Below are 24,371 nucleotides of genomic sequence, written 5' to 3' on the forward strand. Positions count from 1 at the left end.
TCCCCAACACGTTCACTCTCATCCCTCCTTACTTGTCACACCTGAAGCCACGCCACCTACGGCAGCCGTTCCGGAAAAGAAGAAAACGTGGCTTCAAAATAAAAGCCTTATTAAAGGATTTTTGTGAACTATAGATTTAATCCAATATGCACAGAAGTGAACTGACCAGATGTGTGCGGTGTTTGGTGAAAGGCTTCCAGAAATGCGGCTTCATGCAGCTGCCCCTGCTCTGGCTGTCTTCCCTCTGAGGCAGACGCTGCTCCAGACCGGAAGCAGAGAGCGGAGTGATGCTGGGGAATTGATGCCGGGCTGTCAGAGGAGTGCGTGTGTGTGTGTGTGTGTGTGTGTGTATGTGGAGGCTGCTGCGTGTTGACACATAGGGCAAAGTTTACTGCCAACTCTGGATTTCACATCCATCTCTGCGTCAGGACGCGCAGACGGGCTTTCAGCAGCGCGCAGTGCGCAGAATGTAACCGCAGTTTGTAGCGCTCATTCTGCCCTCCTGCTTTACTGCCCAATCTGCCCCTCTCCGCGCCGAGCCGTCCGCCGGTGACCCGCCGGAACCAGCCGCCATGGGGGGGAATCTGGGCTGCCACCGCTCCATCCCCAGGGACCCCACTGACCTCAGCTGCGGGAAGCGCAAATTCAGCGCTGCGTGCAATTTCAGCAACATCCTGGTCAACCACGAGCGGCTCAACATCAATACCGCCACCGAGGAGGAGCTCATGACTCTGCCGGGAGTCAACCGCTCCGTTGCGCAGAACATCGTGGAGTACCGGGACTGCATCGGCGGCTTCAAAAAGGTGGAGGACCTCGCTCTGGTGAGCGGGGTGGGCGCCACCAAGCTGGAAGCGATCAAGCTGGAAATCTGCGTCTCCTCCAGGACCAACTCCTCCCAGCATTCCCCGTCGTCGCTGCGCAGAGACATGGAGCACCAGCCCTGCACCGGCATTAACATCAACACGGCCACCGCGGCGCAGCTCATGAGCATCCGCGGCTTGACGGAGAAGATCGTCAGGAACATAGTGGCCTACAGGGCGGAGCACGGGCCGTTCCGGAGCATCGAGGACCTGGTGAGGGTCAGTCACGTCAACAGCTCGCTGCTGGACAAAATCCGCTTCCAGGTGTACGTGGAGCGCTCCAGGGCGCCCTCCACCAACACCAACGGAGGACTGACCGGCACCACCAAGTCCCAGCCGAGCCCCACTTCATTCAGTCTGAAAAGTGACGACCTGGACCTTCCTCCGGGTGGGCCGGGTCAGATCATCTCGGTGCGCCCGAACGTGGAGCCTCCGCTCGGGCTGCGGGACGGGAAGCCCGCGGTGCGTCTGGCGACGTGGAGCCTGCAGGGCTGCTCCTGCGAGAAGGCCAACAACCCGGGGGTCAGAGAGGTGGTGTGCATGACCCTACTGGAGAATGAGTGAGTAATGCTATAGCACGGCTCTGCAGTGGCGCTTTATAACGTTGATTAAAAATGAACAGAACCAGCTAAATTTACAATAACTGATGCAGGATTCTAACAGTTATTTATTTTCCTGCCTGTGACATTTTCCTTTAGTTTCTTATTATTAGGCTGGTTTCTATGAGCTTTTTATTTATTTTTTGCTGTTGTTGTTGGGTTTTTACATAATTTTTCGTCCCACAGAAAAACAGATTTACCCTCTTTTTAATACATTTGTGCTGCTGGCTCATTCATAGTTTGAAATTCATCAGAAAATGAATGACAAATGTATCTCCTACTAGCTACTGTTTACTGAGGCATCTGTGGATCAAAATATTGAATACTCTTTGTTTTGATGCAATTAATAAATAAGATAAAATCAGATTTAAACCGTATTTTACCGGCTGATCACCAGTTAGAGCCGATCAAAGGGAAATCGGCTGATTCTTTTCTTTATGTGCATCACCATTTTTATCCATAACTGAGATCCAGTCTGGTTGGCTCTATGAATACTTGACAGAATCAGTTAGAATATTTCCAGATTTTATGTTCATAACAATATATAAATCTGAAAACAAAGAATATTCATTGATTTTTTTTTGGTGCTATTGGAATATTTTATTCCAGCGGACACAGTTTGACTTTGTCCTAATTTCTACAGCAAAGAAAAATTTTAAAAAGTAAAAAAAAAAAAAAAGATCAAACTTTGTTCTGTGGAGCGTCCCTACGTGTTTCAGAATGTGAATGCTGAATAAATAGGAAGTCATTCACTTTTAATCATCTGCTGCTTAGTAATCAGGACAAACCAGGCTGAATGTAGCGTTCTCAAGCTGCTGTTATTCTGTCTCATCTGCTACTCCCAGTTTTGTTCATAAACAGCTACCATGTTCATCAGGTCTCCCCAGATCACACAAAAACTGCAGACATCAAATGAAATCCAGTTTATTTTTTGAGATGTGGTGATGTTTCCGAGTGCAGCTTGAGTTCAGGTTCTCTTATTTATGTTTCTACGGCTGCACCGGTTGTGTTCAGAAAGGTCCAGGCAGCCCGTTCTGATCAGGCTGCAGTGACGTTCCTCTCATCCACACTGCTGCTAAGCTCTTCCCTTCCTGGCTCCAATGATCTAACTAGTTTTCTCCTCCCTCTGGGTTCTGCTCAGGATTTATTACGCTTCATTCATCAGGACGTTACCTGATCTGGAACTAGATCAGGTAGAGGTGAAACAAAAAACGGTACCAGGTTAAAACAAAACCAGTACCTGGTCCCGGTTTAGATATTCCCTGAAAAGGACAATGAGGGCGTGATATGATGTACTTTCGGTTCATTCTGGTGAATTCTCAATGTTTCTCAGGGACTACATTGGGTGGGACCAGAGTTTCCCAGCCAGTCCCACAGCTGGGAGCTGAGCTGCTGAGCCTGAGCCTGTGTGGGAGGCAGGAGGGGTGAGGAGAATGTCATAGAGACCTGTTCTCACAGGAGGATGAATATCTTAATCTGGGATATCATGAGAGATAGAGAGGAGTTTCTGTTTGTTTGAGAGAATGGCACAGTGCTGTGGCTCAGGATGACAGCTGATACTAACTGCTCTCACTGAAGGAGAGTTTTGTCACCTGTGCAAAAGTTCTGACTCACCAGAACCAGACAAGAGTCTGGTCCTGAAGCATAGAGTTGCTTCTATCTGTGTTTTTCTTGCCTTCGTCTTGATATCTGAAATCTGATCTAGACATCTATTAGAGGTGGAGGAGATCTGGATGAATCGTTCCTCTTTGTGTGGAGATCCAGTGGACCGCTCTGGGTTTGGCGGTTACCAGGACAACAGGCCTTGCCTGACAGCGTTTGTCCTCCGTACCAGTAGGTCCAGTAAAAGGAACTCTTGATCAGTTCCTCCAGGATTTCACAGTCATTATTAGAATTTTTTTATTTTATTTATTTTTGCAATCAAAACCATTTATTTGGTGGAACTACTTTAGAAACATTTGCAAGGAATTTTTAATATTTTTTTCACATTAAACCCTGTCCAAAGTCAACATATAGAATAAAAAGGAAAAAAAAAAATCAAGTAGATAGCTTACGCGCAAACAGTTTTAATATTTTTTTTAGAAATTAAATCCCTCAATTTTTGTTGCTCATCACATCGATCTCACCTCTAGGTGGGAGTTAGCATCATTTAAGGTTAATGTTGTAAAGCGTCCTTGGGTGTTTTGAAAGGTGCTGTCAAATAAAATTTATTATTATTATTATTATTATTATTATTATTATTATTATTATTATTATTATTATTATTATTATTATTATTATTATTATTATTATTATTGTTGTTGTTATTATTATTAACACCAATGTTTCTGACCATTTAGACTGAACATTTACAAAAAACGCACAATTATGCATTAGTGACAATACATGTGTGGATGTGAATTCTTGGACAGTTTCTGGGGGATGGAGGTGACAGACATGTTTCAACCATTCAACCTCTCATGTTGAGCTAAGTAAGGTGAGTGGAATCAGCTAACTCAGTTTGGTTACTCTCTTTGGTTACCTAGCAACAACCTGTAGCTTGCGCAGCAGCAGTTTCAAGTTTTGTCGGTGTGCCTCAGCTGCTTAAACATAAAACATAACCGCATGGTGTGAAAAGAACAAACAGCTCTGGAAACATTGGACAAAACAGGAAATGTTGCTTCACCAGTTTGGCAATAATTCAGAGATTTAAAACAAAAAAAAACTAACCATTAATTATTGATATCAACTCATATGAAATGCTTATGTAATGATACCTGAGCTCTATACAAACTTTTGGGATGAATTAGAGTGCAGACTGTGAACTATGCCTTCATGTCCAACATCAGTGTTTGACCTGACCAATGCTCCCAGATGGTCAGGCGTTGTTATAAACAGCTAAAGCAGATGGAAACCTTCCCAGAAGAGTTGCAGCTGCTTGCTCTGCAAAGCATGAAGCATCTTTTCATTAAAACATGTCCATTAAAAATGGAAATTCCTCAAATTCATAAATGTGACCCAGCATCATGTCATTCAAATCAGGAAGATTGGTAAAGGCAGCTTTATGTTTGTGTTGGAGAGCGGTTTTGTGTACATAGCCAGGTACAGGCCTGATGAAGATGAACAAACAAAATGACTCATTTAAAACAAATATTCACCCTCCACCGAACATCACACTGGCTTAGTGATTAAAACCAACTTCCTCCCTTCCAGTCATTGTTCTCTCTCTGCTCCTCAGTTTGTGAGAACTTTCATCAATGATATTCCACCTTTAATGATGCTACATGCAGATAACACAACTCTAAATGGAAAATATAGTTCTAGAACAACAGTGAGGAAATGATGTGTGATTTTCATAAATGATATAACTCATAGGATTCTGCTGAGCATGGTTTAATTTACAGAACCATGCATGTTCTATTCACTTTATTTAAGTGAAAATGCTTGTCACAATCTGCAACTGAATTTATTTGTGCAATTCACCAACAATAAGTTGGGCAGAAGATTCAGGGGGAAGGAAAAGGTTTGTTATTCATTTAAGTAAAAATTCTTAACATTTTTGACCTCTTCAATCTGATGCTCCGTTCCTAAAATCCAGTAAAAAAAAAAACAAAACAAAAAAAAATCCTTCAGAGGTCACCAAACTTGTAAATGGAGCCCTTACAGGTGGACATAATTTATAATTATATTATAACTATACTATAATTTATAGTATAGTTTATAATTTTTTTTGTGATAAATTTCTTAACATTATAAAAATTTTGATTTCTTGTTGTCAAGATAAATGTCATGACAACAAGTAGCTTAAAACCTGCCAAAATTGTCTGTATTGTTGGGATTCATAGTTTTACTGTTTTCTCCATATTATTCAATGAGAGCATCAATAAAAAGTAAAATATTATTAAATGCAATCACTGTGCAGTTTAGTGATACAAATCTGATTTCTTCAGAGGTGGATTTGTGTTTGTGGCGCAGTCACAGCCTTACAGTTACCTATAAAAGAAGCAAATAATTAAATAATTATTATTGTAACATTTATCATTCTCACAATGTTATCACAAAATATTGATTCATGTGTTAAAATGGTCCAGTCAAAGTCCCGCTCTAAATCCAACTGAAAATGGAGCAAGATTTGAAAACTTGATGCTCAGATAAACTCTCCATCCATTCTGACAGAGTTCATCTCTGGTCTCTGGATGTGAAGATCTGCTAGAGACAAACCCCCAAAGACCAGCTGTAGCAGCAGTAAAGCTGGTTCTGCTCAGTATTCACCTCAGAAACACCGGGGAGCCAAAACTAATCAGGTTTTTACTTGTAAAAACTCATCATTTCCCTTCCTCTTCACTGTTTTATGTTGGTCCATAAAGCTAAATGACAATAAAATACCCTGAAGGTAAAACACTTTTCCCAGGCTAATGCTGAACTCTCAACCCTCTAAACCAGGAAGTCTTCAAACCTACCAATGCTGAGATCAGTTACTGACAAAAACTCCACTATTAGGATTAATAAGATCAGATAATGGAGACAAGCAGACTGAAAGAAGAGCAACTCAGCACTTCTTCTGGTTAAGGTTCCATATCCTAGAGATTCATTAGCAGATCTGCTGTCCTCTGTTTGCTCACTCTGTTTGAGAGAGACCCAGCCCAGTCACACACACACACACACACACACACACGCACACGCGCACACACACACACACACACACACACACACGCATGCACACAGGAGCTGAGCTATTTGTCCTCTGGTGTGTGACGTCACACACTCTGTTCAGGCTGGGGTTCAGAAACATCCTGAAAGCAGCGAATAAACCTACTGTACGTGTTCAGTAGTCAGGATTGGCTAGACCAAGGGTGATCAAAGTAGGGCTCGGGGGCCATTTGAAGCCGCTGGACTGATTTTGTGCGGTCCTCCAGCGACAATTCAAGAATTAAATTAAACAAATTAGGACAAAATTCCAACTTTTAAATTAAAATCTCTGCAAAAATGTTAGAAGCAACAGGTTTCAAAAATCTTTTCCAAGGTTTCTTCTTTCCTTCTGTTGTCATGGTAACCACAACTATTCATGACTAACGTACCCTTGATGCAGTCAAACCTGCTTTAATTGCTGTATTAAAACTTGTCTAAATACAGCATGGGTTTTCAAATGTAGACTGACATAGTTCCTGTTTTATTGTTTTCTTCAATCAAGCTCAGAATAACAAGCAAACTGAAAGCTTTTCATTTAACAAGGAATCATGCAGAAACCATTTGAAGATTTAGAACTATGATCTCCTTCCTCCACAAAAATCTAAGTACCCTATTTGTTTACTTATAATAGTTTGTGCTTAGCTTATTGTTGTGCAGGTAAAAATATGACAACCTTTTTGTGGTTTTAGTTTTTAAAAACAATATTTTCTTGGCCCCAGAATACTTTTGGCTCACGTGCCAAACATTTTGGACACCTCTCAGCAGTGTGTGTCAGCTGCCTGCTGACCGCTCGCTCCTCAGGGTGTTTCTGACAGGAACCCAGGAGGGCGAAGACTTGAGTTTGGATCATGGAGCAAAGATGTCACCATCGTCTCCTCAATGCCGCCTGCTGCTGCACGGTTTCCTCTGACAGGAGAAATCCAAACCATCAGAATTTCTCTGATTGATGGACTTCCAGTGGATCCAGCAGGCTGCTGCATTTCTACCACAGCCTGTGGAATCATGGGAAGTCATTCCGATATTAACGCCTTCTTCCATCAGGTCTCATCTCGTCATCAGACATGTTTCTGCTTCAGTCAGGTTAAGTTAAGGGGAACCGACTCATGAGCCACAGTTCTGGCTTCTGGAAATATTAGTTCTGTTTTTATCTGAATCCGCTCCACAGAGGTTCAGACCCGGTTGAACAGAAGGTTTCTCTGAGTGGACTCATGCTGTGTACGTAACGCTGGTTGTGATCCGGTTGGAATGAAACTGGCCTGACTGGCTAAACATGCTGCTGTTCTGCTCACTCCCAGTCTACATGTGTGAACACATACAGCAGAGGGAAGTGCTTGTTTATTTTATTTGAAGGACACACACGCAGACAGACATTTTTATTGTAAACCTGACTTTTCCTCTAGTTCCTTTGTGTTTGGGTTTGGGACGTTCATTTTTTTAACCAATCAGATTGTGTTGGACTCATCGCCTTTAAAATGACTCATGTTGCATAAATGATGAAGGTAAATATTATGATGAGCATCACTGCTCATCTGTTGGCTTCACATTCATGATGTTCTGCATCTGTACATCCAGAACTTCCCTGTTGGACTGGGAACTGATTGTATAGGTCACCAAAGGTCACTGAAGGTCAATGAACTCATCATCATGTTGCTGGAAGGAACCATCAGGAGATGGTTCTACTGGGGTCATAATGTCAGTAGCTCAGGTTGTTTGTAAGGGTGAAATTATGCTGAGTTTGGACCAAGGGGCCCAAAGGGTTGCAATATCCTCCAAACCATGACAGCAGCACCTGAACCATCGAATCATGCTTTCATGTTGTTCACACCAAATTTGAACTTTCTCTAATTTTCACGTTCAGAGGTGATGTTGTGCGTACCTTAGCAGTTAGCAGCGTTTACTGGAGTAAAGTTCATCTTTCTGCCATCAGAATCATTCTTCTCTGACCACAGAAATCCACCACACATTTTTGACCACGCGGTGTTCTGCCCTCTGTTTCATGTTTCTCACAGTTCTCTGTGAGCCTGAAAGACGGTTTTGTGTGAAATAGGAGATCTGCAGTTTGTGAAATACTCACATTGTGTCTCTACCCCATTCTGATGTGCAGCTTAACCTTCAGCAGGATGTTGTTCTTTAATCATGTCTGGACGCTGAAGAACATAGACGTGTACCTAATAAATTGCCCTATGAATTTATGATTAACTTTCTGATTCCATAACTCATTTGCTACAGGTTATCACAAACTTTTGACCTACCAGATAGTCCTTTGTTTACTTTCTGTTTTACCAAAGAGGCTGTAATACCTTGTGAGCTTGTCAGAAGTAATAACACCAGTTTGTCTGTTCCAGATTGAGTTAGCCAGTTGGGAGTGTTTAGAGAAGTGTCCGACTTGAGGTTCTATTTTCAGGCTGCAGTTCTGGCCTGACCCATCTGTGGTTGCTGTAAAGCTGCTGTAAAGCTCTTACATGTGTCCCTGAACACAGAGGCAGTGAAGTGGAAGGGAGCTCAGTCTGTGTCTGGGTTCAGCCTGCTGTGTGTTCCTGAAGTCCCACTGTTTGGTGGCAAATACAGCATTACCTGCAAATTAATTTAATTTGATAGAGACATAAAGGTTCCTGTCAGAGGTTTACAATGGCACAACTGGGCTGAACGTCCAATAATTAATGAGCTAAAAACTTCTGGTATGTGTGTAATATTACTGTTTCTGTCAGGATTCACTGATTGCAGTTTTCTGGCCAATCTCGATCATTAAAAAGCCTGAAATGCTGAGTGTGATTTTGGCAAAAACTGATTTTCTTTTTGTCTGAAAAGTGGCTGCATAGTGACAGAGTCACTAACCTGTCCATAGTGGGGTGGCTGGTGTTAGACACGTCCTGGCAGACATCACCTGGTGTCAGTCAGTCTTCTCTCACAGCAGAGTAAAAGAGAGCAGTGACTGATTTTCAGACCTTTGTGGAGGAAGAGAAGATCAGCCAATTACAGATCTGCCAAAATTTATGCTGATCTGAATATAAACTATGTCAGAAAGGCTTTTTGCTCTGTAAGAAAAACAGTTTTTTACAGAGCAGTTATTTGTATATGTAGAACAATCAATATAATAATTAACCAGTCAGTCCTACGAAGAGTTGAGCTTTTACCCAGTACGTGGTCCCGGCGGGGTCACACTGAGATGGGTGTATCTTATAGGACTCACTCATCTACTGTCTGACCGTGACATCTGCTTTCGCTCTTCCTGAACGCTGGATTGTGGGAGCGTTTAAAAATTAAAACATCAGGATGGGTCACCTGGGTCGTCTGTCTCAGTACTTTCTTTGAGTTTTTATCCACAACCAGGTTTGGCTTCTGTGTGCGTGAGCCGGGTGCTGTGCAGATCTGAACACAGAAGCAACTACTTTCCAAATGAACCTTGATTCCACGTTGAACAATCAAAGCTGAACGTGTTGACCCTTTGGACTGTAGATACCAGGGAAGCATTGATTATTCCACCTGCAGGTCACTTTACAGTTTAACTGTAAACTCATCAAACCAGTGGTGACCAGAGTGGGTCCTGGAGGGCCGGCATCCTGCATGTTTTAGTTTTTCCCTTGGTTCAATGATGGCTCATTAAAAGAACAAGAACGTTGTTACTACCATCAGGGAGAGAACAAAAACATGCAGGATGCCACTTTGGGCACCATGGCTTAAAGCCTTTCTCTCTTTATATATATATATATATATATATATATATATATATATATATATATATATATATATATATATATAATGTATGATTTATTTTTAATGTAAAATGAGCCTGAATATCCTCAGAAAAGCAGTGGAACAGGATATTAAACTTTCTTAGGATGGATCCTAATGGCAACATGTATATAGAAGGCATTCATTGTTGATCCTGCTTCAGGTTTTCACTTTGACTAATGCTTGTGGTTATAATATGCATTGATTTCATATAATAAATGTGTTGCAATTAATAGAAGGAAACTCTTCTAAGGACGGAGCATCTCCTGGACGTTCAAACTGGACATCTCTGAATAATTTGAAAAGAGTTTGCTAACCTACACAAGAGTCAGTAGGTTGTGTGAAGTAGAATATCCAGTTGTTTGTGTTGGGAAGGGAAGGCAGAGCAGCTGGTGGAAGCTACACATGTTTCTTTAATCACATGGTAGATTAACCAGGCTGCAGAAAGAGAAAAACAAGCAGGACGTTAACTCTCCAGCATCCTGCTGAGCATGTCACAGCGTCTTCTCCAGCTCCTGCTCACTAGCTGAGTTCATTCAGAGAAACTCCGCTGAGCTAATGTGAACTGTCGGGTGCTTATTCATAAATTTCCAATGGTAGAGCATTTTAATGTGGGTGGACACTGAGTGAGGAGCATTGCCAGGCAGGGCCTGCCAGACTGGAGGCACTCTGGTCAGTAAAGCGCTCCCAGTCCTACTTTGTATTAAACAATTCAGGCTTATTTTCCTACAGCGCATCAGCTCACAGTCAGGTCCAAACACTAATTAGTACAGCTAGTGTCAAGACAGGAAGATGGCAGAACATGTGAAGTGGCAGTGAAAAGGAGTCATTATCATGATGAGTTTATTTCACTGATAAGTAGTTCCACAGTAGCTTTGTTTGTGGAGCGATGCTCAGGAAGGCTTCGCTGGCTGTACATGATGGGGACGTTCACATCAACAAGTCTCACTTTATGAACAGGCTTACAGAATAATTCACATAAGTATTAACAGACATCATTAGCATGTTCTCCTGTTGGTCCTTGTGCAGCCTGGTGGAGGTTCCTGATTAAATCTGAAGATGGAACTGAACCACAGGCCTCAGAGAGCAGCTCTCCCCTGGATCCCTCCACTCTGCTCCTTCAGACTAGCCAGCAGCAATTAGCAAACACCTGGTGGAACTGCTCATCTGCAGTTATAGCAAGTATTGCACTAAGCTACTTCTCAGGGCAATGCTGGTGAAAACATTGTTAAAGGGTTAATAGAGCCATGCTGTGCTGATTTCCTGAAGGAGGAGTTTCAGAAGAAACAAAAGTTTTAAAGAGACAGAGACCCAATTTTAAGGCACTAAATTACAAAGTCGGGTTTCTTTAAAGGCATGATTGATATTTGTAGCATTTATAGCTTAGTCCCAAACCAAACTCCTAACCCAAAGCAGCACTGGTTCTTATAGGTCCTGGACTTTGGGCCCCATGAGAAGCAGGGGGTCCACACAGCACAACACAAATTGTGCCGTACTGTTATTTTCTGAAATTGAGAGTTTTTGTCAGGACTTTAAGTGATTCTGATTCAGAAGAGGATCTAGGAAAGAGGAACAACTCCATGTGAGTCTGAAGCTGACATTTGTGAACTTCTCATCAGATTAGTGTGTGCTGTCAGGGCCAGCACGGTCCAGAGGACGCCTGCACAGAACCCAGCAGCTCATCTCATTGATTATACAACCTTGTGTTTGTCCCCAGGCTTGCTGTAATCTGACATCCACTGAAGAAGACATTTGATTTGACTGTATCATCCACTGAAGAAGACATTTGATTTGACTGTATAGCTCTGTGTTTATGTCTCTGCAGCGCCAACAGATATTAGAAATAATCTGTGTTGTCAGAGCAAAACTCAAGATACATCTACTTCCTGGTATTTACTTGGTATTTAATGTAATCATAAGATGTGTATGTGTGTGTGTGTGTGTTGCTTGCCCTTGACTATGTTCATGTTCATTTTGAGTTTTTATTTTGAGTGTACTCTGGGTCAGAGTATGACTTGGGTCAGATCTTTTCCCTTCAGACAGAGCTCATTCTGTTGACCTCTGGACAAGGTGGAGGTGTGTTGATGCACAGCTACGTCAGGTCAGCTCCGGCTGTACTGCCTTTGACCCTCAGCCAACAGTAATACTTCTTTATAGGAGTGTTTGAAGTTGCTGACTACCGTAACAGTGGGAGTGGTAAAGTCTCCTTGTTACCTCATATTTCATACACTGAGGTTGCACAGCAGACTGAATGCAGGTCCATTGCTCCGTCTTGTACATGGTTAGTTGAACTAAGATGTTTTTGTTAGGCATTAACGTTGCTGTTAATCAGCTTTTACATGTGGAGCAGCAGAGAGGTTAGATTAGGTGCAATAAGTGCCAACTGTCTCCATGCCTTCTCACTGGTTTCTGAGTTGCTGTTTTTATTGGCTGCTTGTTTGGTTACAATCTGTTTTCTAACATGACAATTTAAAAAGTAGGACTGAAGGATTTCCAATATGTTGTTTGGAAAATAATGATAAATAATGATAAACAATGATACAAGTATCCATTTTAATAGTTGTATATAAGATTTAGAGATACTCCAATATACATTAATATCTGTGTCAGTTGCAATGTGGAAAGAACATCCTAGATCTGCTATAAGTGACAATGTGCCTGATCCAAGGGGGCAGATCTATTTAGTCTAACTCTATGCTTTGAGCAACATCATGCTTTATTATTTATCTTGTATTATATTTCGAATTTCTAATTGCACTTTCTGAACCATTTGAAAGAAGGTTTGTTACAGTTTATTTTTATATGTTTGACTAAGGTAGTCAACCTGTTGATTTAGTTTGTTTCACTTTTTTTAATTTATTTTATATTGCCTGTTATACTTTAAACAAATTAAAGATGTTGCTTTTACATGTTTAATCAAACTTGTAAAGCTATTGGTGGATTTAAGTGTTCTGTACTGGTGTAGAGTTATCAAATACATTTGTAATTTAGTGCATTTTGTCTGTTTAGACAACTGAACGTTTAAAGTCAATTCAGCTGTTTTTCTGTATGGTTTTGGGATCGATAGTAGACATCAGATATTGGTATTGGTATTGGAAGGGCAAAAAGCAGATCGGTCCATCACAAAAGAAAATCACATTGTCAATTGGATTTATGTCTGTACTTTGACTAGGCCATTCTAACACCTAAATATGCTTTGAAAATCATTCCATTGCAGCTCTGGCTGGATGAAGGTGCAGCTCCATCTCAGTCTCAGGTCTTCTGCAGCCTCTAACAGGTTTCCCTCCAGCCGTGTCCTGGTTTCAGCTCCGTCCACCTGACCATCATCTTGGTCCATCCTCCCTGCCTCTGCTAAAGAAAATCATTTTTCACATTTTCTCTTCATTTTCTCATTTTGTCAGAGCGACCAGGATGCCAGCTGGTCCATGTCTGTTCATCACACTTCTCCCTTGAGTACAGAAGGGGAGAAATGATGTGTGTGTGTTGCAGTGTTTATGCCAGCAGCTAATTTGCAGCTGACTCATTCACATCAGTGTGTATCTAGAATACAGCAGGTCAGCTGACTGAAGCTGTGAGTCTGACAGATACATCGATCAGTGTGGTGTTTCGTTGTGTGTTTCATGGTTTGAATCTGACCAAGCCTCAGCTGAACTGAAGCAGGAAGCAGTCTGCAGAGACTTCTGTCTGCTGCAATGGGAGAAACATAATGACATTCTGATTCATTCTGCCAGGTTTTGTCTCTGAGCCTGAGTGAAGCCACTGGGCCCCGTAACGTGTGCATGTTTGCTTGTGTGTACAGTCGTGACAGAAGCTGAGCAATGCTAGTTACTAAGGACTGCATTTCACCAAGAGAACAGACCCTTATGTAACCTGATTTTCTGATTTCAGATTAGATGCTGAGAGGTGAACACAGTTCAGTCATCATCTCCTTGTGCAACCAACTCAGTTCTACTGTGTTGCAACACTGTAGATCCGCCAGACATTCACTGCTGCTGCTGCAGGAGCTGTGCATGCTGGGCTGTGTAAACAGCTTCCAGAGCAGTAGAACAAAAATGTTAGATGCCCACTTTATCTCATTTTCCTCTTCATCTTTAAATGCAGTTTGTTGAGAAAGTCAGAGCAAACGACTCGCATAGGAATGCTTCTCCCTTCATGACAAATTGCTTCACAAAGCACTTCCTCTCTTCACGGCCGAATGGAGTAAGAGGAAAAGATCCAGGGCCGCTCAGAAATTGACTGCTTTTTATTGTGCTGACTGCTGGTTTGGAAAATGAGTTGGAATGAAAACAGATAAAGGTTTATTGGGCTGTAAAGTTCCTTCTCTTGAACAGACCTGCACCTTTAATTTAGGACTCTCCCCTATTGTGCAACAATAGATCTGAATATTTCATAATAAATGGTTAATAAAATGAGTAATTTAGATCAGAATAATCAAGTTTTAAGGTTATTCTGATACTCTGCAGAGTATCAGAAAGAAGGGACAAATAGTTTTAGTCTCAGTTCACTTGTTATGAAAGCTTCATGAGGTTTAGGTAGGGATATATATATATATATGTGTGTGTGTGTGTGTGTGTGAGCGTGCACCTTGAAGTAAAGGAACCACACCACTGACACCATTAACATCTTTAATTTGTTCATTGCTCTGTTAGAATTTACAGAAACCAGTGACTTCTGGACAAAATATTATGTCTTACAGCATTACACTATATGAAGGTAAAAGTTGCTCCTTCTCTCATTGCAGGATCAAGATGGTGGCAGTGCAGGACCTGTTGGAGCGGGAGGCCCTGGATAAGGTACGGTCAGTCCAGGTCCAAATAGTTTAACTGGTGTGAATGGGATGAACTGCTTTACTTCCTTTATTACTATTTAGCTGTTTATCACCAGTGAAGCACAGACTAACAGTCAAAAACATCTTCAATATGAACCTGGACTTTATTCAGAAAATAAAGTGTCTTCAAAGAGTGGATGGGGACGCTGTGGGCTGGCAGGATCTCCACTAGCACTCAGATTTGCAGCTAATCTAAAGAACTGTCTGATTGAAGACTGTTGCTGTATGAAGACATGCTAAGAGTGCAGTATCCATGGTAACATGTCCTGGATGACTCCATCAGTTAGCAGCTCTGCTGATCCATCTCACACATCAAACTACTATGTCTTACAGAATAGTAGTTTGCTGTGGTTCCACAACCTTTATTGTGGTTGTGGAATCTGTGGCTCCCAATCACAGCTCCCCAGTAACGCCCGCATTACCCAGCCACCCACTATAGAATCCTCTGAAGCAGCCTTGCCATTACACCATCCCAGAGCATTGTGAGCCCCCTCTTCTCTGCTAGAGGCTTGTCTCCCATGGCAACTCCAGAGTAGCATGTCTAGCTCTCCCACAGTTGGTTCCAGAGCCCAAGTTGTGTGTGGAGGGGAGTCCTGTTATTTGGTAGTTAGTACCAACCTCACACACCAGCTCTGGCAGGTTGTGCTGGTGTGTGTTGCCACGCCAACGCTCCCAGTCTCACTGGCAGCTGGTGGACCCTCATGGAGAGGCCGTCCTGTGGGAGCCAGAGCGCCCCCATCAGGCCTGACTTCCCTTTGGGTCAGGTTCAGGTTTTCTTTCTATTAATCTCATCTTGCTCCAAATCTCTTCCAGGCTCCACCAGATCATTTGAGGTAGGAAAACGTCAAGACTGAAGACTCAACATTTTCTGTCTGCTCAGACAGATATACACAGACAAACACAATCACTAATATCTGGAGAATCTTCTCTAGTCACATCATTCTCTCCAATTATGGAGTAAATATGTAGGTCATCTGCATTAATGAACAAATGTTGCTGCCTCCATAAAATGTTCGGAGCTTAAAAGGCCAATTTTAGCAGCATCACATGTCCATTCTAAGCCTCCACACACACACATGCACACACACATCTCACTCTGGTAATGTCACTCTGTCCTAGACACTGTGTGTAACCTTGGCTGAGAAATGCGAGCTGTGTGTGAGGGAAGTAGGTCAGCAGCGGTGTGGGATGAGAGCGAGGCAGTGCATGGTGGACAAGCTTCAGCCCACATTCACATCGTTTTACCTCCACCAACCTCCACCGCTGCTGTTTTTAATGTCTGGCTACATGAGAAGTGTAGATTATATTCAGAAATAAAAGTTGTTTCTTTCTGCTCTATTGTTATGTCAGTTAGTTTTGTGGAAAGTCTTTAAAGGAAAACTACTGTGTTTTCCATTTTGTCCATTTACTCATTAGAATGGACAAACTGTAGCAGTAAAACACTGCAGACTGTTGCTGCCATATTAAATGACTCTTCAAGAACAGTAGAAAAAGTGCCGTCCAAAAATATACGCAAAACAAAACAATAAGAGCAATAAGGAAAATACAAGTACATTTGTTTTGTATCACTTATTTCAGAAGGTGAAACCCATGTATTATATTGACACAACGTCAAATATTTCAAGCCTTTATTTCATGTAATTTTGATGATTATTAGATAGTGAAAAAGTTCTGAGTCTCAGAAAGTTAGAACATTGTGAAAAATTTAAACCTCGGAGAGAATGAATGGCGTTTAGAACAAGAGGAAGATTAGAGACACCAGAAACAATAATTCAGTAATAATAATTCTTGTGGAATTATTATGATGAAGTAATAATATTACACAACTGAAGAATATTTCTAAGGAATACATCTTTGAATCTTATAATAATGTGAGAGATTAGATGAAATGATAATTTATTATATCTCCTGATGCTCATTATGAATATATAGCTGTGCCATTGTGCATATTTTTGCTGGCTGTTTGTAGAGATCAGTCACACACACACAGAGTGTGTGTCTGTTTTGGACTGTTGCCCAAAACAGACACTTGGTTGCTCAGGAAGCTTCTGTATGTGGTCGGGTGTGTTCCTCATTATTACTCATACTGAAAAATAGTGTGTGAGTATTAGCATAACTGTTTGTTTGTTTGTTTGTTTAGATAAACAAACAGACTCACACACACACACACCGACACACTTAGACATGACAGGGTTTGTATTGTGTACAAACTGGCCTCTCCAGTTGTGTACCACCACATGTTCATGTTTGACCACTGAACATTGTGAGGAAGGACAATCAATGATGAGTCCGAACCAAGACAACACGGAACAATTCATCTGCACTGTCGTCTTCTTGTGAACTTCCACAAGCTAATTCTTTGTTCTCACAAGAAAACAAGAAATGTGATGGAATACTTTTCACCATTCATCAGGATTCCTGGTTCTTTTGCTCATCAGAGGGGATCCAAACAAGTCCTGCTACCCAAATCTAACCCCGTCGTTTCCTCCATCAATACAAACGCTTACAGGTCCAGATGTTGCTACCAAGACAGAGAGCAGTGATATTTGCTCAGCTTAGCTCACTGACTAGCTGGAACCTTTGTGTCTGGTTCACATCCAGTTCTGTTAAATTAGAGGATTAAAAACAAACTGTGATATTAAAAGGTTAATTTTCAGGAAGCATTTTTAATCTTTTCAACAAAATCTATATGTGAGACATTTAAAAGGATAAGGTTTATGTGATTACCCTCTCTGGTTTGGAGCTAGTGCTGGTTAACTCATGGAGAAATAATACAGTATTAGCATATTTGCTTCATCACAGACTGTGAAAATAAGAAATTCTGTTGGGTAGGTCAGAAAAATACCCAGGAATGCCCCTTTAATTGAAATTCATCTTGAAATCTTCAAGGGTTCACCCCAAAATCCAACATGGCTTCCTTCTTTCATGTTTCACATGGAATCAGAGAAGCAGTTCAATCTCCATAACAGCAAGTTAAAAGTACAGAATCCAGATAAAGGAGGTCACTGTTTTGTGATGCTAACAGTTAGCTTTATTAGTGACCAGAGGAATCACCAAATCCTACTGATTTTCTGCTGTCTACCTGAAACCCTGTTAAAGTGGATGTTATGAGACTTCCAACTTCAGCGTTAAACAGAACCATTTACTGGTTCAGTGCTTTTAATGTCTCTGTCTTTTCGCCAGTCACATAAATCAACCATGAAAAGCTGGGCTTCCGAGTAAGACATGATCCTGGCCCGGTCCAGTCCAGTCCAGTCCAGTGCAGGTCTCACAGTAAAGCATCCTGGGACTGCTGGGCAGCCTGCCAGGATGCTGGCTCCATGCTGTGTGTGCACTTTACAACACTCAGAGTGAATTATGAGGCTGTTTTGTAGTTTGGCAAAATAATACTTGTAAGCGGTTCACCTTTCTCTTCCCGACAGGCTCAGTGGCCCCTGGAGATGATGCCTGAGGGAAAATCCTGTTTCAGGTTTCCACCTCCTGGGAACCGAAAACTGCTCTGTCATCGGTTTTATTACTTCCGCTGTGACAGCTGAGTGAACGCAGAGTTCTGCTCATCTAGCCAAAGTTCTCTGCTTCTGGACAGAACCGCCTTTTGGATCAAATAATTCCAACCTATCATGATCCTCTGTTTTCTATCTAAGAAGTGAATGAAGCTCATTTTTACTGGTTCCTGTTACCTTTAGATTAGCTAGACAAAGCCTGGTCAAGATTAAATGACAAACATTTAAAGAAGAACATTCATGCAAAGGTCACTTAAAATCAGGATGGTGTTTTGACAAGTGAGATGGTGACAAATTAAACTTAACTGTGATTACAAATCATTTGTAATTAGATTTTAGCAAATTAAATTCATAATAAGCATTAAATTCCAACTTTGAAGTCAGAAAAATGAAATGGCACAATGCTGACTCTGCTACTAAAGTCAGTTTGGTTCCTTACCAACCTAATGATGTCATCAATATTGACAGCTGCAACAGTAAGAGTAATATCTGCTTTACAGTACAGTAACGGTAGGAATAATAATCATCCTGACTCAGCTGTTGGCTTTAAGATCCTGAAAGATGCAAAAGCTTCTCTGTTCATTCTGTCCACTTCAGTGTTTGTGCTTAGCTTAACCTGGAGTGTTTGTTTCTGGTCTCTCAATCCAGGATCCCATATCAAGACAAAACATGTTGTTGTTTATTTTTAGGTGCAATAAAGCAATAAATCACTTCCTCACATGCTAGACTCAAGCCGTTGCAGTGGCTATATCATAGATAAGCCTTCAAACAGCCTCATTAGCCTGGGCCTTCACAGTAAGGACCCTGATGTGTGTTTGTGTGTGTGGGTGGGGTCCGTCTGAACTTCCTGGTGTTCCACATGGAACTCCTGTTCTGATTGACCTGGAAGCCTTTCTGAACATGTTTGTTTTGTTGTGCTGTGATGGAGGAACTGCTACCTGTTCTCCGGGACAAAACTGCTGATCAGCTCAGTGTTCGCTCATGTCAACATCAGGAGCTTCCTCTCTGGCTGTGTTTGTCCTGAGACTGCCTGGATGAACTCCAGTAACCTCACACCAGGCTACTGGAGTTCACTGAACTCTGTATTGTCTCAGGAGCACATAGCTGACAAGCAGTTAATCTGCCCCCTAGTGTTAGGCTGAAGTCAATCTGTAAAATGCTGCACTTAATCATGTGGTTTTGAATTGGTGTTTAATTTGTTGATAACTGTATTTTCCATGCTTTGTACTCTATGACACAACTCATAACACAAGACCTATTCTTTACATCAACACATGATACGATGTTACCTTACATGCCTTATCAGCTCATCATAATGCCTATGCTTCTTGGGTCTCTGAATTATGCAGGGGTATAAGGTCAAGTTAAAATACAGTAGCTTTCAGCTAAAATATACACAATATACACAAAACACAAAAATATGAAGCAAACACAAAAATATCCAGCTGCCAAAACCCTGGTAAAAAAAGAAACGGTGAAGTTGTAAAGTCTTGGTATGCCATGTTTTGGTGAGCTGTAGTTGTTCTACATGCATTGAAATATCTGACTGGTTCATTAAGATTAAGGTATCTTTGCTTTTTTACATTTTAAGTTAAAAATGAAACTCTTCCTACTGGAAGAGTTTGCTGATTTGTCTCCAGATCCCATGCTGTTAGGAGCTGTTATATCTATGTGTGGTTCTGACTCAGCTTCCTGTGTGTTTTGTTCCAGTTCTGTGTGGAGTTGAATCAAGGAACCCTGGCCAGCGTACGGACGTGGAAATGGCCCCGAGGCGTGTGGAAAAGCATCGTTTCTGAGAAGCCCACTGGACGCTCCAGCAAGGTATGGAAGTCTCCATATCTGATCAGCTTTTACATTGGCATCAAGTATTCCATTGAGTTGCTGATCAAGGACTTCTGCTAATTAATACTAATTTGTTTTACTCCACCACTGTCACTGTGACCTGGTATAGTTTGTGGATGGTGTGTTCACTGATCAGAAAAAGATAGAATTTTTAAAATTTCTAACCACCTGGTCACCAGTCGGCGCTGATCAAGCTGAAAACACTGAGCAGCAGTTTGTGTTTTATTATCCGTGGATCTTCAGGTGATGGCTGGGAATCAGCACGGTTTACCTCTGAAACCCCAATCTATCTCTCTCTGCTCCCCTGCTTTTTGGTGGGATTTTTCTGGGGTTTTTTTCATCATTTTGTTTTTGTTATTTTATTCATTTATGACAAACATTTTATATTTTATATCATGGTAATGTAAATGTAGTAATATGCCATTAGACAACATCTGCTCTACTGCAGAGACATAAATTAGAGCAGACTAAAACCTGGGGCAAGCAGCTAACTGAAGTAAGAATTTATGGACCTGACTTTTACTGTTTATTAATCAGAAGTATATTTTCATATTCCTGCCATAATAAGCAATCAATACAATCAGCTGTTTTAGTTGCAACAAAAAAATCCTTTTCAATTTCAATTCTAGATGAGCTGCTGATCAGTTTTTTTCTTCACACAAAGCATTACTTTCTACTTTGCTTTTTTATTATTAGCATTCATGTTCTGTTCATTCTGTTCAGCAGAAAAAGAGCCAGTCTTTGATTGGCTGGTGTTTAAGTTTAAATCAGCAGAAACTGGGTCAGTGAGAGAACCATGTGACAGCATGCCTCTGTTAGCAGCAGCTGACTCCTCCTGTGGTTGGGAAAAAAACTATAAAAACTATAATTCATGTTCCCATCAATTTCAGGAAAATGAACTGAAAATGTTCTCCTTTGTATTAATGTCACTCTGTTTACAGTTTTGGTCAGAAGTTAGCGGGAACATCATCGCTTTAGGCTTTAAATAATTTATCTTAATCGCTTCTTGAAATGATTATATAATGATCAACTGATAAGAATTAGGTGTTTTATTTTCTGCTCCTGCCCTAACATCTTAGCTTGGAATGCACCAATTGCAGTTTTCTGGCTGATCTCTGATCTATAAAAAGCCTGACCTGCTCATTGCGCTTTTGGCCGACAGCCATTTTCCTTTTGTCTGAAAAGTTGCTAAATCGTTTGGCAGGAGTGAGGTGACTGTGACCTGGTGGGTCGGTCTGTCGGTCATCTCTCTCTCACAGCAAAGAAAAAGGAGACAGTAGGGGGTTTTGATACCTTTGCGGAGGAAGATAGTAATAGAAAGGTTTAAATAGGTTGCTATGGATTCTAATTAAAGACTCTGTTTCTCCTCATTCTCTATTTGCAGGGAGTGAGTTACTCTGGCTTTCTGTGGGACAGCTCATCTGGAATCGATCTGAAGGATGCTGTGGTCCTCGACCATCCTGTTGTCAACGGCAACGGAAATTATGCACACCCTCAGCTATATCTGGCACACTTTTTAGTAAGTTGTATTTAGCTAAAGGAAAAGAAAAAAAGAAGAGATGTTATTGAGTTTGAACTGGAGCTGTTTGTTTTGTGAAGCACCACAAGATGAAGTTGTGAGTCTAACTGAGAACCTTTGGGGGTTTCTTTTATTCTCACTAATATGAGTGTTGGAGTCATTTGGAGCTGGTTCACTGAGGCAGCTGAGTCTCAGCATGTACACAACTTAATCTGCATAGGGGGAATCAGGTGATCGATTTAAAAAAAAAGGTCAGGAATAAAGCATAAAACAAATTTAGCCGTAATTATCTTTAATGTTCCAAATGGGAAACTAAAAGAAGAAAACGGAGCTCTGCTGGTAAAGAAACAGCCTGCAAAAAAGAAATGATTGAGTGAGTGTGTGTTTCTTGTTTGCTGACTGATGGTGCTGTTCAGGTTGGTTCTGTGGAGCTGACGGTGGTGAGCGTCCACATGCAGAGCACCGCCACAGCAGGAGAGTCCAGCAATAAAACCCACCAATCAGGCGAAGACAAGGGGCAACACCTCTCTCCCAGCATCCAGGAAACACTCAGAGGTCAGTCTGAACTCCCAGAACCAGATCCAGACAGCAGCCTCCTTTCTGTAGAGAGCTGGAGCCTGATCCTGTTGCCATGGCTTCCTCTGCAGGTGAGAAGGAGCTGGTTGTACTGGGACACTTTGGCTCATCGCCACAGAGCTCTGAGTTCGACGTCCTGAGGAAGGAGAAGCTGTGTCCTCTGGTACCGTCCAGCCAGTTCACTAACATCAGCACCCGCTGCCCTCAGGGCACGCTGTGCCTGGACAACATCTGGATCAGCCGCTCCCTCAAGAAGATCTACTCAGGTCAGTTCCTCTTCCTTGCGGTTTTTATAGTGATACAGTACGAGGAGGAAGTTATTATATATTAAAATGTAAATAAATAAATATGATTATTCTGGGTTAAAATAATAAAACACAGCCACTGTCCAATTTTCACAAACTTTGAAAGACCTTCAGAAAATCTGCAAAAACCCATTACTAGAAAATGTGGTTCCTTGGAGCAAAACTATAAAGAAATAATTGTTTGCTCATGTCTCTATGACACGTCTTAAGCCTCTTGGTTTTTGGGTTTTTGATCTTAAATCTGCTCCTCTGGCAGGTCACTGCATGGTGGTGCGGGAGGGCCTGACTAATCCCTGGATCCCAGATAACTGGTCGTGGGGAGGCGTGGCGTCAGATCACTGCCCGGTGGTGGCTGAGTTCTACATCGACCTGTCTTCCAAGGAGATGAGCAGGCCTGCCATGGCGGCGGTGGACAGAGACATGATGCCCAAACACGAGCGATGACAGTGGTCGCGGTTAAGATGGCGAGTGGGCGGGCCATCTGGGTGGATGGACCCTGCTGGAGCACAGCTTCCCCATGAATGTGAAGAAGTGCAGAGACGCTGTCTGACTTTCAATATCTATCCTAGTAACTGCTAAGTCATTAAGCCATAAAAATGTTCAAGTATATGTAGACAATGTACTTTAAGAAGAAATGTGCCAAGCATTTTCTATGTGTAAATAAAGAGAAATGATTAGATCTTTATATCATATTTGGACTCTTTATGTGAAGTCTGGGGCTGCACAGTGGCACAGTTGGTAGAGCTGTTGCCTTGCAGCAAGAAGGTCCTGGGTTCGATTCCCGGCCGGGGATCTTTCTGCATGGAGTTTGCATGTTCTCCCTGTGCATGCGTGGGTTCTCTCCGGGTTCTCCGGCTTCCTCCCACAGTCCAAAAACATGACTGTCAGGTTAATTGGTTTCTCTAAATTCTCCCTAGGTGTGAGTGTGTGTGTGCATGGTTGTTTGTCTTGTATGTCTTTGTGTTGCCCTGCGACAGACTGGCGACCTGTCCAGGGTGTACCCCGCCTCTCGCCCGGGACGCAGCTGGAGATTGGCACCAGCAACCCTCCCGACCCCATTAGGGAAGAAGGGTGTTCAGAAAATGGATGGATGGATGGATGTGAAGTCTGTCTGAATGAGCATGCTGCTCAGAGCAGTGAACTTTTCCTCAACTCCTCCTTAGAGGATGTTATGATCCGTCACGCACAACTTAGGACTGCTGTTCTTAAGGAATGAAGCACAGCTTTTTAGACCATGCTAGCTTCGCAGTACTGTGGAAAACAGAAAAAGTGCAAGGAACTATTAGTCCAGCTAAGCCTCATCAGATCTTAAAATCATTTTGGCATCATGTGAGGCAAAACTCAAGAACAAAGTTATCAATTACTGTCTGTATCAGCTTAGTTTCGATGTGAGCATACTATCACACCAAGAAGTGCTTGTGAATTGTTTAGTGCATCTGCAATGTTTACAATTCAGAGGCACTTCTGTTTCATTCCTAAAATTGAACCTTATCATGAGCTGCAGGATCCTATATGAACCTTTGGAAAATATATTTGTCTTCATATGTCAGCTTGATTCTCATCTCCCTTCAGTTCTCCATCTCTGCTTTTTCCCATTGAGATAGATTTCTCTGAACAGGAGGAGGAGTTGTGAACGATGATATCCACTTTATGTTGTGTTTTAGAATGGTAGAGACTACAAAACAAGACTGCCTGCAGTTGAGCAATTAAAGTTGGAGCAAGAGAAATGTTTAAGACATTTTAGTGCTGGCAAAAATGTCATGACTTTCCACACCACAGGGTTCTTTACAGCACAGTCCAGTAAGATTCAGCGAGCTGGTGCATCACATCACAGCCAAACATTAGCAATTGGGTAAAATCTGATCTAATTATTTAAAATATCAACAAAGACCAAGTCTCCAGAAACCAATCGTTTCTCATTAGCCGAAGGTCCAGACTG

At 41.8% G+C, this 24,371-nt stretch overlaps 1 protein-coding gene across 1 annotated transcript; it reads left to right on the forward strand.

The window, feature by feature from the left end:
* Positions 1-278: 278 nt before the first annotated feature.
* On the forward strand, positions 279-23,117 carry eepd1 (endonuclease/exonuclease/phosphatase family domain containing 1). The gene is made up of 7 exons (XM_044137786.1): positions 279-1,420; positions 14,601-14,652; positions 19,901-20,011; positions 21,417-21,551; positions 21,968-22,106; positions 22,199-22,393; positions 22,689-23,117. Exons 1-7 carry the CDS (start codon positions 573-575, stop codon positions 22,874-22,876), a joined length of 1,668 nt encoding a protein of 555 aa, XP_043993721.1. The 5' UTR covers positions 279-572; the 3' UTR covers positions 22,877-23,117.
* The last annotated feature ends 1,254 nt before the right edge of the window (positions 23,118-24,371 follow it).

This window comes from Gambusia affinis, linkage group LG14, assembly GCF_019740435.1.
Source record: "Gambusia affinis linkage group LG14, SWU_Gaff_1.0, whole genome shotgun sequence".
Taxonomy (NCBI): Eukaryota; Metazoa; Chordata; class Actinopteri; order Cyprinodontiformes; family Poeciliidae; genus Gambusia; species Gambusia affinis.